The sequence below is a fragment of the Saimiri boliviensis genome, chromosome 1, assembly GCF_048565385.1.
Source record: "Saimiri boliviensis isolate mSaiBol1 chromosome 1, mSaiBol1.pri, whole genome shotgun sequence".
NCBI classification, from domain to species: domain Eukaryota; kingdom Metazoa; phylum Chordata; class Mammalia; order Primates; family Cebidae; genus Saimiri; species Saimiri boliviensis.
Window position 1 is genome coordinate 266,514,580 of NC_133449.1, and position 17,508 is coordinate 266,532,087.

The 17,508-nt window shown below is 38.1% G+C and overlaps 1 protein-coding gene across 2 annotated transcripts in view; it reads left to right on the forward strand.

The window, feature by feature from the left end:
- Positions 1-17,508, forward strand: part of LOC101042766 (UDP-glucuronosyltransferase 3A1) — a 47,246-nt gene that overhangs the window by 2,096 nt on the left and 27,642 nt on the right. Inside the window, exon 2 of one of the 2 annotated variants that reach the window (XM_003925923.4) lies at positions 455-556. The exons of the other annotated variant lie outside the window; for it this stretch is intronic. Coding sequence (XP_003925972.1) covers positions 455-556 — 102 coding nt within the window. The remainder of the gene's footprint in view (positions 1-454; positions 557-17,508) is intronic. 2 annotated transcript variants of the gene reach the window in all.

Below are 17,508 nucleotides of genomic sequence, written 5' to 3' on the forward strand. Positions count from 1 at the left end.
ACAGCAGTTAGCTCTGACTGACTGCCCATTGGGAACCCTGGATACTAATGTGCACACCTACTGTACTATAGTTTCTACCATTGCAGTTGTATTTTGGAGACAACGTCTCTCTAAGGTCCCAATTAACATGCAGCATGTACCTTAAGATGAGCAACTTTTACAGGCATAATCACAGAGACACTTATTACACTGATGCAGAGACTTTGAGCCACAAGTGGAAATTTTTGGTGGAGGATTCCTACAGGTCCTGCACATAGTACAGGAGGCTCTGGGTGCATGTGCTGGGCATCACCCAAAGTGAGATTGAGGAACAGGAAGCGCTTGTCTCCATCGCTCACTGTTCACCTTTCTTCTTCCCTGTACTTGTTCTACTGGATTTCCATTCCTCCCTCCCATATTGTCTTCAGAAACTCTATTTTCGTCTTCACAAAATGACATTGTGCATTGTTTCTAGGTGGAAGCCATTACCTACTGTTGGACCGGGTGTCTCAGATTCTTCTAGAGCATGGTCATAATGTGACCATGCTTCTTTCGAGTGAAAAGCATTTAGCTGCAGGTACCTTTTTTTAAAACTAATTTTTATATTCTTTTACTCTAAGCAAAAAGTAACAAAATCTTTTTATAGGACTGCATAATAAAAACATCTTTTGAATCTAGTCTTATTTCGGGTTGAATAAATGTGTGTGTGTGTGTGTGTGAGTGCATGCACAGGCACGCGCGTGTGTTCATGTTAAGTATTGGAAATCTTATTGGGGTCTGTAGACAAAGACATCATATGCTGTACTTCCATATTTTATGACTTACTTGGGTGTCATTCTATTCTAGGCAACTCTTCACACATTATTATTAATTATTTTGAAAACTACCACACAATAGTATGGCTTAAAATTTTTTTGAACAGAAATTTTTACCCATATTTAAGGCTTTTATTTTGTAAGTATAGATGTCCTTCCTATCCCACAGGTTACTTTCTATTCTTGTGATTCTTAAAATTTATGAAAGATTTTCCCAGGGAGCCTCTTAATTATGAACTAAGATGAGAATATATAATTAATATGACCTCACATCTTGAAAAATTAGTAGTTATGTGTACGTTATGCATAATGATGTCAGAAGTTCTTAATTGATTCATTGCCTCCAAGAATTGTAACTAAAATGAAGCTCATCAGTTACTGTTGACAGATAAGGACACAGAGGCCCAGAGAACTTAAGTTATTTGTTTAATGTCAAATGGAAAATTGATAACAGAGTTGGGTGAATCTGGGACTTCAGGCTCTGACTTTCTCAATCTGAGTGTTTCAGAAGCTTTGAACAAAATAAAAAATTAATCATCTCCAGAGAAAAAGTCTGAATAATTATACAATTCTGAAGGTAAACTTCAGGCTTTGTTATTGTTCAGATAGTTTTAAAGCACTTTTGATCACCTTCTAGATTGAGTTTCTTAATCTTCACAAAATATCCCTTTTACACATTTCCCTTTTATCTGCCTTTATAGTCAGTCTGATTTCCCAGCAGTAATATATGGCCACCTTATTCTGGTGGTTCTAATAGCCTTTGAGTAACTGCTGAAAGCTATAGACCCACTACTTTAATAAACCATGCACACCAAAATCTACAAACGATTCTGTGCATTCATGGATCTGTTCAGTTTTATCTTTGGGTTCAAGTGTTGGGGTTCAAGTGTTCTACAGTTTCTTTCAGTATTCCTCAGTCTTTGGACATTTTTGAGGTTGAGTTGAAATATTCTTTCTTCTATTTTGCAGTAGTATTTGGGTAGAGCTCTTAAACTAGGAAAAACACTTGATTGGGTTGTTTTTGCTAGTCTGATAGCCAAATCAGTGTATTGAAATATTTGAACATGTGTTAACTACATGTTTCCATCACTTCCTTATTTAAAACTTTATTAAATAAATGACTCTGGAGATACTAAAGAAGTGTAGGTTTCTTGTGTTCACATGTGATGTCTTTCCAGTTCATAGCTGAAATTTCAAGTATAGGATAGCAGCCTAAAGGAGAACTTAATTATTTGAGGTTCTGACTCTTTTCCTTTTCTTAAAAAAATTTAGTTTTATATTGCTGGATAATAGATGTACATATTTTCAGGGTACATGTGATAACATAATACATTTTATATAATTTGTTACAATCAGTGTAATTGGGATATGCATGACCTTGAATATTTGTTTTTTCTTCTAGAAACATTCAAATTATTCTCTTCTAGCTACTTTGAAATATACAATAGATTATTGTAAACTATAGTCACCCTACTGATCTATCAAACACTAGATCATATTTCATCTGTAAAGCTATAGATGTGTACTCATTAGTCAGCCTCTATCCATCTCCCCTCTCCACTACCATTTCTAGTCTCTAGTAACCACCTATCTACTCTCCATTTTTATAAGATCCACTTTTTAAAGCTGTCACATATGTGTGAGAACATGGGATATTTTTCTTTCTATGCTTGACTTATTTCACTTAATATAATGGTCTCAAATTCCATCCATGTTGCTGTAAATTATAGTATTTCATTATTTTCTACAGCTAAATAAGATTTCATTGCAGATTTATATCACATTTTCTTTACCTATTAGTCCACTGACGTGCACTTAGGTTGATTCCCTTATTTTGGCTATTGTAAACAATGCTGCAATAAACATGGGAATGCAGCTGTCTCTTCAATATATTGATTTTTAAAAAATTTGAATTATATGTCCAGTAGTGGAATTGCTGCATCATATAATAGTTCTGTCTTTAGTATTTTGAGGAAACTTGATAGAATTTTCCACAGTGGCTGTGCTAATTAAGAGTGCATGAGGGTTCCCGTTTCTCGAGTTTCTGGTCAGCATTCATTATTCCCTGTCTTTCTGATAAAAGCCATTTTAACTGTAATGAGATGATACCACATTGTGATTTTGATTTGCATTTTTCTGATTATAAATGATGCTGAACATTTCCTTATATACCTGTTGGTTATTTGCATGTTGTCTTTTGAGAAATGTCTCTTCAGATATTTTTCCCATTTTTAACTAAATTATTTATTTGCTACTAAGTTGTTTGAGCTCCTTATGTATTCTGGTTATTAATCCATTGTGAAATGGATAGTTTGCAAATATTTTCTCAATTCTTTGGGCTGTCTTTTCATTTTGTTGACTGTTTCTTTTGCTGTGCAGAAGCTTTTTGGCTCAATGTACTACCATTTGTCTATTTTTGTTTTGGTTGCCTATACTTTTGATGTCTTACTAAAAAAGTCTTTGCTGAGACCAATGTCTTGGAATAGTTCCTCAATGTCTCCTTCTAGTAGTTTCACAGTTTCAAGTCTTAGAATAAGTTTTAAATCCATTTTGACCTTTTTTTTTTTTGTATGATGAGAGATAGTGCTTTGGTTTTATTCTTCTGTATATACTCAGTTTTCCAGTTTCTCCAGCACCATTTATTGTAAAGACTGTCCTTTCCCCATTGTATCTTCTTGGTGTTTTTGTTAAAGATGAGGTTGCTATAAATGTGTGGGTTATTACCTGGGCTCTTCTCTTCTGTTGGCCTGTGTCTGCTTTGATGCCAGTACCATGCTGATTTGGTTACAGGTTTGCGGTATATTTTGAAGTCGTGTAGTTTGATGCCTCTGGCTTTAATTTTTTTGCTCAAGATTGCTTTGGCTACTCAGGGTCTTTTATGGTTTTATATACATTTTATAATTTTTTCCTATTTCTGTAAATAATGTCATTGATAATTTGATAATAATTGCATTGTATCTGTAAGTTTTCTTTGGGTAGCATTGTGATTTTAACAATATTGATTCTTCTGGTCCATGAATAAGTTTCAATTTCTTGTGTCCTCTTCAATTTATTTCATTGGAGTTTTATGGTGTTCCTTGTATCTGACTTTTACATCTTTTGTTAAATTGATTTCTAGGTATTTTATATTTTGTGCCTCTATTATACATGGAATTGCGTTACTGGTTTCTTTTTTAGATTGTCTGCTGTTGGTATATAGAATTTTTGTATGTTGATTTTTTTATCCTGCAACTTTACTGAATTTGCTTATGAATTCTAATAGTTTTTCTGCTGGCATTTCTAGGTTTTTTAAATATAAGATCATGTCTTCTGTGAAGAAGGCTAATTTGACTACTTCCTATCTAATTTGGATATCTTTATCTATTTCTCTTGCTTAACTTCTCTGTCCAGAACTTCCAATATAATGCTGAATAAAAGTAGTGAAAGTGGGCATCATTGTCTTATTTCAGATCTTAGAGGAAAGGCTTTCCATTTTTTCCCATTCAGTAAGATGTTAGTTGTGATGTGTCATATATCGCCTTTATGGTTTTGAGGTATGTTCCTTCTGTACCTAGTTTGTTGAGGGTTTTAAAAAAATCATATAAAGGTGTTGAATCTTGCTGAATACTTTTATGCATCTGTTGAAATGATCATATGGTTTTTGTTCTTGGTTCTGTTACTGTGATGTATCATATTTGTTGATTCGCATATGTTGAACTACCTTTGCATCCCTGGGATGAATCCCACTTGATCATGGTGAATGATCTTTTTCATGTGTTGTTGAATTTGGTTTGCTAGTATTTTGCTTAGAATTTTTGCATCTATCTTTGTCAGTTATATTGGCCTATAGTTTTTGTTTTTCTTATTGTACCCTTGTCTGATTTTGGTATCAGAGTATGGCTTGTGTTATAGAATGAGTTTGAAAGTAGTCCCTCATCTTCAATTGTTTTGAAGACTTTGAGTAGAATTGCTGTCAGTTATTTAGATGTTTGGTAGAATTCATCAGTGAATTCATCAGGTCCTGGGCTTTTATTTAATGGGAGACTATTATGGCTTTGATCTCGTTCCTCATCATAAGTTTGTTGAAGTTTTCCTATTTGTTGATGGTCAATCTTGGTAGGTTTTATGTGCCCTGGAATTTATCCTTTTCTTCTAGGGTTTTCAATTCATTGGCATACTGTTGTTTGTAATAATATAGACTTTTAATGATTCTTTATATTTCTGTGGTCTCAGTTGTTATATCTCTTTTTCTGTTTCTGATTTTATTTATTTGGATCTTCTCTTTTTATTTTTCAGTCTGGTGTACTAGTCTGTTTTCACACTGCTATAAAGAGCTACCTGAGACTGGGTAATTTATGAAGAAAAGAGGTGTAATTGTCTCACAGTCCCACAGGCTGTATAGGAAGCATGGCTGGAAGACCTTAAGAAACTTACAATTATGGTAGGAAGTGAAGGGAAAGCAAGCACATCTTACCATGGTGGAGGAGGAGAGACAGAAGGCAAAGGGGGAGGTGCTACACACTTTCAAACAACCAGACCTCATAGGAACTCATCACTGTTATGAGAACAGCAAGGGGGAAATCTGCACACACCCAGTCACTTCCCACCAGGACTTTTCTCCAATACTAAGGATCACAACTTGAGATGAGGTTGGGTGGGGACAAAAAGCCAAGCTATGCCGTTCCACCCTGGCCCCTTCCAAATCTCATGTCCTTCTTATAATTCAAAACAAAACCATGCCTTTTCAACAGTTTCTCAGAATCTTAACTCATTCCAGCCTTAATTCAAAGTTCAAGTCCAAAGTCTCATCAGAGGCAAGACAAGTCCCTTCTGCCTATAAGCCTTTTACATCTAAAACAAGTCAGTTACTTCCAAGATACTATGAGGGTATAGGCATTGGGTAAACACTTACATTCCAAATGAGAGAAATTGTTCTAAACAAAGGGGCTATAGACCCCATGCAAGTCTGAAACCCAGCAGGGCAGTCACTAAATCTTAAAGCTCCAAAATAATCTCTTTTGATTTTATGTCTCACATCCAGGGCATGCTGATGCAAGGGGTGGGCTTCCAAGACCTTGGGCAGCTCTTCCTTTGAGGGTTTGTAGGGTAGAGCTCCCATGGCTGCCTTCATGATCTGGTGTTGAGTGCCTGAAGCTTTTGCAGGAGTATGGTGCAAGCTGGGTGGATCTACCGTTCTGGGTTCTGGAGGACAGCTCCACTAGGCAGTGCCCCAGGTTAGACTTTGTGTGAGAGCTCCAGCTCAACATTTCTCCTTTGCACTGCCCTACTAGAGGTTCTCCATGAGCACTCCACCCTTGCAGCAGACTTCTGCTTGGACATCAGGCATTTTCATATATCCTCTGAAATCTAGGTGGAGGCTCCTAAACCTCAGCTCTTGCCTTCTGCACAACTGCAGGCCCAACTCCACATGGAAGCCACCAAGGATTGGGGCTTACACCCTCTGAAGCAATGACCTGAGCTATACCTGGGCCCCTTTTAGCCATGGCTGGAGCTGCAGGAGCTGGGTCAAGGTGCCATGTCCCAAGACTGCACGGAGCAGTGGTATCCTGGGCCTAGCCCACAAAATCATTTTCCCATCCTAGGCCTCTGGGCCTGAAATGGGAGGGGTTGCCATAAAGGTCTCTGACATGCCCTGGATATATTTTCCCCATTGTCTTGGTTTTTACATTTGGCTTCTCTTTACTTATGCAAATTTCTGCAGGTATCTGCTTGAATTTCTCTTCAGAAAATAGGTTTTTCTTTTCTCCCACATGGTCAGGCTGGAAATTTTTCAAATGTTTATGCTGTACTTCCCTTTGAAATTTAAGTTCTCTTTGCTTATCCAAATAAATGTAGGCTTTCAGAAGCAGCCAGACCATGTCTCAAATGCTTTGCTGCTTAGAAATTTCTTCTGCCAGATACCCTAATAATCTCTCTCAGGTTTAAAGTTCCACAGATCTCTAGAGAAGGGGCACAATGCCTCCAGTTTCTTTGCTAAAGCATAGCAAGAGTGACCTTTGCTTCATTTCCCAACAAGTTTCTCATCTCCACCTGAGACCATCTCAACTTGGACTTCATTGTACATGTCACTATCAGCATTTTGGTCAAAACCATTCAACAAGTCTCCAGAAAGTTCCAAACTTTTCCACATCTTCCTGTCTCCTTCTGAGCCTTCCAAACTGTTCCAACCTTTGCCTGTTACCCAGTTGCAAAGTCACTTCTACATTTTCAGGAATGTGTATAGAAATGTCTCACTTCTCTGGTACCAGTTATCTGTATTAGATTATTTTCACACTGCTATAAAGAACTACCTGAGACTGGATAATTTATGAAGAAAAGAGGTATAATTGACTCATTATTCCACAGGCTGTACAGGAAGCCTGGCTGGGAGGCCTCAGGGAACTTACTATTACAGCAGAAGGCAAAGAGGAAGCCAGTATGTCTTACCATGGTGGAGCCAGAGAGAAAAATAGCAAAGGAGGAAGTGCTATACACATTTAGAAACAGCAAGATACTGCAAGAACCACTTACTATCATGAGAATAGGCAAGGGAAAATCTGCCCCCATAATCCAATCATCTCACCAGGTCCCACTTCCAATACTAAGGATCACAACTTGAGATAAGATTTGGGTGGGGACAAAGCCACACTGTATCATCAGGCTAAAGGTTTATTGATTTTGTTTATCATTTCAAAAAGTCAACTTTTTGTTTTATTGATCTGCTGTCTTTGTTTTAGTCTCAATTTCGTTTATTTCTGCTCTGATATTTATTACTGTTTTCTTCCTACTAATTTTGGACTTGTTTTGTTCTTGTTTTTTGAGTTCCTTTAAGTGTATGATTAATTGTTTATATGAAGCCTTACCAGCTTTTTAGTATAGGCATCTATTGTGATTAACTTAACTCCAGTGTTTCTTTGTTGATTTTCTGTCTGGATAATCTGTCCATTACTGAGTGTGGGATATTGAAGTCTCCTACTATTATAGTATTGCAGTCTGTCTGTCCCTTCAGATCTATGAATGTTTGCTTTGTATACTTGGGAGCTCTTGGTGTAGGGTACATAGATATTTAAAATTGTTACATCTTTTTGCTGAATTGACCTTTTAATTATTCTATAGAAACCTTCTTTATTTCTTTGTACAGTACTTTATTTAATCTGACATGTAACTATAGTATTTCTGCTATTTTTTGATTTCCAGTTGCATGACATATCTTTTTCCATCCCTTCACTTTTACTCTACTGTGTGTGGTGAGTGTACTGGGTGTAGTGGGTTGTTTTGCATGCAGCATATAGTCGAGTCTTGTTTCTTTCTCCATTCAGATACTTATGCCTTTTAATTAGAGAATTGAGTCCATTTACATTCAGTGTTTTTTTTTTTTTGATATGCAATTACTTACTATTGACATTTCATTGCTTGTTTTATGGCTGTTTTGTAACTCCTTTCTTTCTCTCCCTTCTTTTCTTCCTCCCTCCCTCCCTCCCTTCCTTCCTTCCTTCTTTCCTTCCTTCCTTTCATTTTTCCTTCCTCCCTTCCTTCCTTCCTATTGTCTTCGTTTGTGAGTAAGTTGCTTTCTCTGGTAGTATGTTTAATTCATTGCTTTTTGTTTTTAGTGAATCTATTCTAAATTTTTTCATTGTGGTTGCTGTGAGGTTTCTAAAAAATCTTATAGACATAGCAAATTATTTTAAAGAAATGACAATCTAGGTCACAAAGAAAAGAATACAAACAACAACCTAAAAAGAGAAAAAAGACCTCTATACTTTAACTTTATCTCTACTTCATGCTATCTCAATTTGTATACTTTTATATTGCCTATCTATTAATAGATTGCTGTGGCTATTATTGTTTTCAGTATGTTTGTCTTTTGGGCTTTATACTAGAGTAATGAGTGGGTTTCACACCACAATTACAGTATAGAGTATTCTGGGTGTGTCCATGCACTTAATTTTACCAGTGGATTTTATACCTTCAAATATTTGGCTTTTGCATGTTAGTGGATTTTTTTTTCCAGATTTGAGAGCTCTCTTTTGCCTTTCTGGTAAGACAGATCTGGTAATCTAGTAGTGGTGAATTCTCACAGCTTTTGTCTGGGAGATATTCTGTCTCTTTCATATTGGAGGAATAGTTTACTGGATACAATATTCTTGGGTAATAGGTGTTTTTCATTCAGCACTTTGAAAATGTCATTTTACTTCCCCTGGTATATATAGTTTCCATTGTGAAGTCTATTTTCAGATGAATTCGATCTCTTTTTTATGTTACTTGCTAATTTTCTCTTGGTACTTTTCAGATTCTATCTTTGTCCTTGATCTTTGATAATTTTTTTATCTACCTTGGGGCAGTTTTATTTGGATCAAACTGTTTGGTGTTCTCTGACCTTCCTATTCCTGGATATTTGTGTTCTTTTCAAGTTTGGGAAAGTTTCCTGTCATCTATTTGAAGAAGATTTCTATCTTGCTCTTGCCCAACTCCCTCTTGAACACCAATAATTTTTAGGTTTTTTTTTTTGAGGTAATTTTATATATCTTATAAGTAATCTTTCTTCCATTTAATTCTTTTTTGTCTCTTTTTTCTCCTCTGACTCTATATTATCAAATAGCCTGTTTTTGAACTTACTAATTCTTTCCTCTACTTGATCCATCTTGCTCTTGAATATCTCTAATAAATTCTTCAGTTCAGCAAATCTGTTTCTCAGTTCCAAGATTTGTTTGATTTTTTTTTTCTATTATTTCATTTAAAACATTTGTTAGAGATAGGTCTTGTGCTGTCACTCCAGCTGGAGTTCAGTGGTGGTGCAAACATAGCTCATTGCAGCCCTGAACTTCTGAGTTCAAGAGATCCTCTGCCTGAGCTTCTTGAGTAGCTGGGACTACAGGCCTGTGCCACCACATCCAGCTGATTTATTCTTTGATTTCTTTTTTTCAAAGCTGATGTCTCTCTGTGTTGCCCAGGCTGATCTTGAACTCCTGGCCTCAAGCAATCTTCCCATTTCAGCTTCTGAGTAGCTGGCATTATAGGCATGAACCACTGTGAGTGGCCTAATTCAATTTTTTAAAATTAAAGTTATCTGATAAATTTTTGAATTGCTTTTCTATGTTACCTTTGAGATTGCTGATTTTTTTTTTAAACTTCTCTTTTGACTTCTTGGACAGAGAGTTTACATACAGCTATCTTATTAGGGTCAGTCACTGATTTCTTGTGTCTGTCTAGGGAGGTTGTGGTTCTCTATTTCTTGTTGTTTCTTGTGGATATAGGTCTATGTCTTTGCACTAAAGGTTTAGTTATTTTTTCCAGTTTTATTTGCCTGTCTTGTCTTGGTTTCAGTTGGATATGTTAGGTTAGAGATTCTTTGCATTTTGCCTGTTGATTTTTTTTTTCTTCACTTTTTTCATTTTCCCACTAGGTTGCTGCCTCTTTTCAGCTCTAGATGCCACCTTAATCCCAGGTTTGCCTTGGTTCTGGCACAGAGTGCCACTCATCCTGAATGGAGAAACTCCCAAAAGGGATATCTTCATAGTGAAGGAAGGCTGGTTAGGGATTTGTGTTCAGAAGACCGGTGGAATGGACCTTCAACAGCATGACGCTGCTGAACATCCACTCTCATTTGGCATCTCCTTTGACTGAGTTACAGAGCAGAGTATCCAGAGCAGGGAGTGGCAGTCCTTTCTGGGTGTCCTCAAGGATATGTCTCCTTTCAGACACTCTCAATGCTTCTTGTGGGTTGAGGTAGGGACAGGTCTTCTGCCAGGGGATCCAAGATGGCGGGAAAGTTGGTTGTCCACCTCAACTTCACTTTTTTCAGTGTTAAAACTGAGAGAAAGGGGAAAATTTTCTGCATGCTTGGTGCTGGGCAGATATGGGGGAGTGGCATTATAGATATGGAATTTCAATTCTCTTAATGTCTATTTAGAGTTTTTTTTTCATTTTTCTTTAACCCTTGGAATTGTCTCATTCTCATATTTGAATTCTGGGATATTACAAGTGATAATCTCAGCACTGTATATTTATTTTTTGTTTTCTGTAATTGGGGAGTGAAGCTAGCTTGATTCTATGATTACATTTTGGAACCAGAATGGTTTCTTTAAGAAAGTTTTCTGCACCTCACTGTCCACCTGGTGTACTTTTCTCCAAGTGACAGATTCTTATTGTTTTTGAGTGACTGCCCAAGTTACATCAGTGACCTTCGTGGGCTGGCTCCAAACATTCAGGCCAGTGGTTTTCTTCTCCTGGCCAGAAAATCCTCATCCTGACCAGCAGGTCAGTTTTGGATTTTTTTTTTTTTTTTTTTTTTTTTTTTTGTGACTAGGTAGGAGAACAGATCAATGGCTAATATAAGGAAATCTCTAATTGTAATTCAGGTTTCTAATTCAGCCACCAGGCTTTTCTCTTTCTCTATAAGTGGTGTTCACCATAGCCCTGAGGAGTGAAATGTATAGCATTTTTATCTGCCATAAAAGGTAGAGTAAATTTCATATTGTTAAGATTTATGGAACTTAATAAAGTAAAATTGTCTTTCTACTGAATATTACAACCCATGGATAGATAATGACAGGAGTTAGACAGATGATGATTAAAATGCCACACTTTTTCCAGCTGCTTGGAAAACTTATCTTTAGATCTTTACTAAATATCAAGAGTTGAACCAAAAATGATTAGGAGTTTGGAGAGAGGCCTTGTATGATGTCTGGGTATTATTCTACCTGATTATTTCTGGTAGTCATTCCTGGCATCGGTAGTCTTCTGACATATATGTACTGAACTGTTCTCTGGAAGACTCCAATTTGATTTTTCTCTCTGTAGCTCTCTCTCCTCTGGTATTGTTTTGTGAATTCTGTCTGCCTTTACCTTCTCCATGAGCTCTATTATGAAAATTTTCTCCAGCCAGTCATAAATGTTCTACACTCACTGGTGTTCAGTGTTTAGAAACAATTTTTTCCCCATAAATTGTGTCTTCTTTTGTTTTTAGTTGTTTAAAGTAGGAAGATAAATCTACTCTATTATTTCCTCATGGCCACAGATTGGACTTCCTTTTCTTCATTTTTAAAACATTTTACAGAAGTAACATTGACTTACAAATAATAAACTGCATATATTTAAAATACACAATTTGAAGCTGGGCACAGTATAGTATGGTTTGGCTGTGTCCCCACCAAAATCTTATCTTGAATTCCCACGTGTTGTGGAAGGGACTTGGTGGGAAGTAATTGAATCATGAGGGCAGGTATTTCCTGTGCTGTTTTTGTGATAGTGAATACATCTCATGAGAGCTGATGGTTTTAAGAAAGGGGAGTTTTCCTGCACAATCTCTCTCTGTGTTGCCTCTTGAAATGTAAGAAATGCCTTCTGCCTTCTGCCATGATTGGAGACCTCCCCAGCCATGTGAAACTGTGAGTCCATGAAATCTCTTTCTTTGTAAATTGCCCAGTCTCAGGTATGTCTTTATCAGCAGCATGAAAACAGACTAACACAGTAAATTGGTTCTGGTAGAGTGTGATGCTGCTGTAAAGATATCAAAAAATGTGAAAGTGACTTTGGAACTGGGTAACAGGCAGAGGTTGGAACAGTTTGGAGGGCTCAGTAGGAGATAGGAAGATGTAGAAAAGTTTGTAACTTCTGGAGACTTACTGAATGTTTTTGACCAAAATGATGATAGTGATATGGACAATGATGTCCAGGCAGAGGTGATTTCAGATGGAAATGAGAAACTTACTGGAAACTGAAGCAAAGGTCACTCTTGCTATGTTTTAGCAAAGTGATGGGGGCATTTTGCCCCTGCCCTAGAGATATGTGAAACTTTGAACTTGAGGGAGATGATTTAGGGTATCTAGCAGATATCCTAAATCATCTAAGAAATTTTTAAGCAACAAAGCAGTCAGAAGTAATTTTTAAGCAACAAAGCTGTCAAGAGGTGACTTGGGTGATATTAAAAGCATTCAGTTTTATAAGGGAAACAAAGAATAAAAGTTCAAAAAATTTGTGGCCTAACAATGCGATAGAAAAGAAAACCTCATTTTCTGAGGAGAAAGTCAAGCTGCTGCAGAAACGTGCACAAGTAAGGAGAAGCCCAGTGTGTTAATCCCCAAGACAATGGGGAAAATATCTCTAGAGCATGTTGGAGGTCTTTACATCAGTCCCTCCCATCACAGGCCCAGATGCCTAGGCAGAAAAAATGGTTTCATGGACCAGGCCCAGAGTTCCAGGGCTGTCTGTAGTCTAGGAACTTGGTGCCCTGCATCCCGGCTGCACCAGCCATGACTAAAAGGGGCCAAGGTATAGCTTGAGCCATGGCTTCAGAGGATGTAAGCCCCAAGACTTGGCAGCCTCCATGTGGCATCGAACTTACAGATTACAGGACTCAAGAATTGAGGTTTGGGAACCTCTGCCTTGATTTCAGAGGATGTATGGAAATGCCTGTATTTCCAGGCAGAAGTTTGCTGTAGAAGCAGGGATCTCATGGAGAACCTCTGCTAGGTCAGTGTGGAAGGGAAATGTGGGTTGGAGCACCCACACAGTCTCTACTGGGGCACTGCCTAATGGAGCCCTGAGAAGAGGGCCACCATCCCCTGGACCCCAGAATCGTAGATCCACTGATAGCTTGCACTGTGAGGCTGGAAAAGCCACAGACACCCAACAGCTGCCCATGAAAACAGCCAAGAGAGAGGCTATACCCTGCAAAGCCACAGGAGCAGAGCTGTCTGAGACCATGGGAACCCACCTCTTGCATCAGTGTGACCCAGATGTGAGGCATGCAGTCAAAATAGGTCATTTTGGAGCTTTAAGATTTGACTGCCCTGCTGGATTTTGGACCCACATGGGGTCCCCTTTCTTTTGGCCAATTTCTCCCATTTGGAATGGCTGTATTTACCCAGTGTCTGTACCCCTATTGTATAAAGGAAGTAACTAATTTGCTTTTGATTTTATGGGCTCAGAGGCAGAGGGGACTTGCCTTGTCTCAGATGAGATGTTGGACTGTGGACTTTTGAATTAATGCTGAAATGAGTTAAGATTTTGGGGAACTGCTGGGAAGGCATAATTTGTTTTGAAAAATGAGGACATGAGGTTTGGAAGGGGCCGGTTGCACAATGATATGGGTTGACCGTGCTCTCACCCAAATCTCATCTTGAACTCCCATATGTTGTGAGAAGAACCTTGTGGGAGGTAATTGAATCATGGGACAGGTCTTTCCCATGCTGTTCTTGTGATAGTGAATAAGTCTCAGAAGATCTGATGGTTTTATAAAAATTTGTGTGTTTCCCTGCACAAGCTCTCTCTCTCTTGCTGGCTGTGATGTAAGATATGCCTTTTGCCTTCTGCCATAATTGTAAGGCTTCCCCAGCCATTCAGAACTGTGAGTCCATTAAATCTTTCTCTCTCTTTATCAGCAGCATGAAAACTAACACACAGTGGTTCACATTTGTAATCCCAGCACTTTGAGAGGCCAAGGCGGGTGGATCACTTGATGTCAGGAGTTCAAGTCCAGCCTGGCCAACGTGGTGAAACTCCATCTCTACCAAAAATACAAAAAGTAGCTAGGCCTGGAGGTGTGTACTTGTAATCCCAGCTACTCGAGAGGCTGAGGCAGGAGAACACCTTGAATCCAGGAAGTGGAGGTTGCAGTGAACGAAATCATACCACTACACTCCAGCCTGGGTGGCAAAGTGAGACTCTCTCTTGAATAGAAAAAAAAGTAAAAATATGTACAATTTGATGTTTGAACATATGTGTATACTTGTGAATCCATCAACATAATTAGGATATTAATATATCCATCATTCAAAGAAAATTTCTCTTGCCCCTTTTTTAATCCCCATTATGGCCCACTTTCCAATTCCCATTTCTAGCTAGTCACTAATATGTCACTGTGTGTTAATTTGTATCTTTTAAATTTTATGTAAATGGGATTATAAGGTATGTATTCTTTTATTTTGCCTTGTTTTAATGAACATTATTGTATTAGTCCATTTTGAATTGCTGTAACATAATGTCTATTGCCTGATGCAGCATAATTTATAAAGAAAAGAAGTTTATTTGACTTACAGTTCTGTACAAGCATGATACCAGCATCTTCTCAGTCTCTGGTGAGGCCTCAGGAAGTTTACAGTCATAGCAGAAGACAAAGGCAGAGCTGGCTAGTCACATGGTAAGAGAGGGCCCTAGAAAGTGTGGGTAGAGGTGCTAAGCTGTTTTAAATAACCAGCTCTTGTGTGAATTCACTACCATGGTGACAGCAGCAAGCCGTCCATGAGGTAGATTATCTGATCCCAAAACTCAAAACACCTTTCACTGGGCCCACCTCCAACGTTGGAGGTTACATTTCAATTAGATTTGGAGGTGACAAACATCCAAAGAATATTAATTATTATTTAAAGATTCATTCATACTGTGTTTATGAGTTGTTCTTTCATTTTTATTGGTTACTAGTATTCTATTGTGTCCATTACTAGAATGTGTTTATTTAGTTTTCTGTTGATAGACATTTGGGTTATTTTCAGTTTGGGACTATTACAAATAAACCTACTAGGACCGTTTTGTGTACAAGTCTGTTACAACTCTGTTATAACTTACTTTTTCTCTTTCTTTCTTTCTTTCTTTTTCTTTCTTTCTTTCTTTTCTTTCTTTCTTTCTTCTTTCTTTCCTCTCTCTATTTCTCTTTCTCTTCTCTCTCTCGGTTTCTCTCTTTCCTTTCTTTCTTTTATTTTCCTTTCTTTCCTTCCTTCCTCCCTCCTTCCTTCCCTCCCTCCCTCCCTCTTTCCTTCCTTCCTTTCCTTTCTTTCATCTTTCTTTCTCTTGAGATGGACTCTTGCTCTGTTGCCCAGGATAGAGTGCAGTGGCACCCATCATAGCTCACTGCAGCCTCAAACTACTGGGCTCAAGCAATCCACTCACATCAGCCTCTTGAGTAGCTTAAACCACATGTGTGCACCACCAAGCCCAGCTAATTTATTTTTTGTAAAGTTGCTGTCTCACTATGTTGCTCAGGCTAATCTCAAACTTCTGGCCTCAGGTGATCCTCCCACCTTGGCCTCTCAAGGTGCTGGTATTACAGGCATGATCCACTGTGCCTGACCTATGTTACTTTCTCTGGGTTAGCAACTAGAAGTGCAGTGGCTATATCATGTGGTAGGTGATTGTTTAACTTTTTCAAAAATGGACAAACTTTTCCCAAAGTGGCCCTACCATTTTAAATTCTCACCAGAAGAGAAAGTAGGGAATGAACCATTAGCTATCCTTCTTAAGTTGGATTGTTGCAGTTTTTTATTAATTTTAATCACAGTGCATATTAATACTTAGAAATGCCCTAAGAGATCTTCTATATTGCAAGCTTACCCTTTTTCTACCTCCAACGTGTAGGAGTGGCACAATTTCAACTTGATAATGGGTGTTACCGATTACAACCAGTACAGTAACTACTTTATTTTCCATTTAATTTAGAGGCATGGGGAACCAAAAGTGGCTGGATTACATTCTTATTTTTATGTTTATAGCATTATTTTTGTGTCTCCTGGTGGAAACATTCCTCCCTTTGGAACTAAAACCCCTAGTCTGAAAGAGTGTAAGGCTGAAGGAACAGGAAACAAAAATATTGATAATGGATCACGAGGGGAAACAGCGAGTCGTGATGCTTCTATACCTTGATACCTGAACCCATGAATCCTGGCTACAGGAGAAGCAACATCATATATTAGATATGATTAAGCACACATATAGTCTCCTGAAGAACACTGCTTAAGTCATGCAATGTATTGCCACCACCTGGAACTATAACTGTGTCTTTTAAAAGTCCTTCACTGTTTCATTAAGTCAGCCACTTTAGGATAGTGGGGAACATGGTAAGACCATGAATTCCATAATTATGCACTCATGCTGCAGTTCATTTGCAGTGAAGTGAGTTTGTCGGAGTCAATGCTATGTAGCATTCCATGTCAGTAGGTAAGGCATTTTGTAAGTGCATGGATGGTAGCTTTGGTGGAAGCATTGCATTAAGGTAAAGCAAATCAAATCCAGAGTTAGTGGCTTTTTGATTAAGAACAAAGTTCTACCTCTTTCATAATGGAATTGGTCCAATGTAATCAATCTACTATCAGATAGCTGACTGGTTACCCTGAAGAATGATGTTAACCAGGCAATCAGTGTTGTTCTCTTTCACTGGCTGATTGGGTATTCTGCAGCGGCAGTATCCAGGTCAACTTGGTGAGTGGAAGTCCAGTTTGATATGCTTAACATAAACTCCATCCCTGCTACCATGGTCCCTATGTTTATGAAACAATTAGGGAAATGACAGGGTTGGCTGAAGAAGGAATCTGGCTGTTATCCACAGAACAGACCAACCTCTCCACTTGATTATTAAAGTTCTTGTTTGCTGAGGTCATCCTTAAGTGAGGATTTACATAGGACACAAATACATTTACATTTTGCCCATCTTATCATATACTTCTTCCTCAGAACTTCTTGTCACCAATTTTTAAGTTATGTTCCTTGCAAGTCCATGATGATCTAGCCAAACCATTGGCCACAGGCAACGCAATGGTGAAGTGTTGTGATGTGTTGTGGAAGAGAAATGTGAACAAGTTCCATGCAGGCTAAATGATGTCATAGGGCTGGAGCATTGATATAGCCTTGAGGTTAGAGAGTGAAAGTGTATTGCTGGCCTTGTTAGATAAGAGTAAACTGCCTTTGATGGCCTTGACTAATGGATATCAAGACAAACTTACCAGATCAATAGTTGCATATCAGG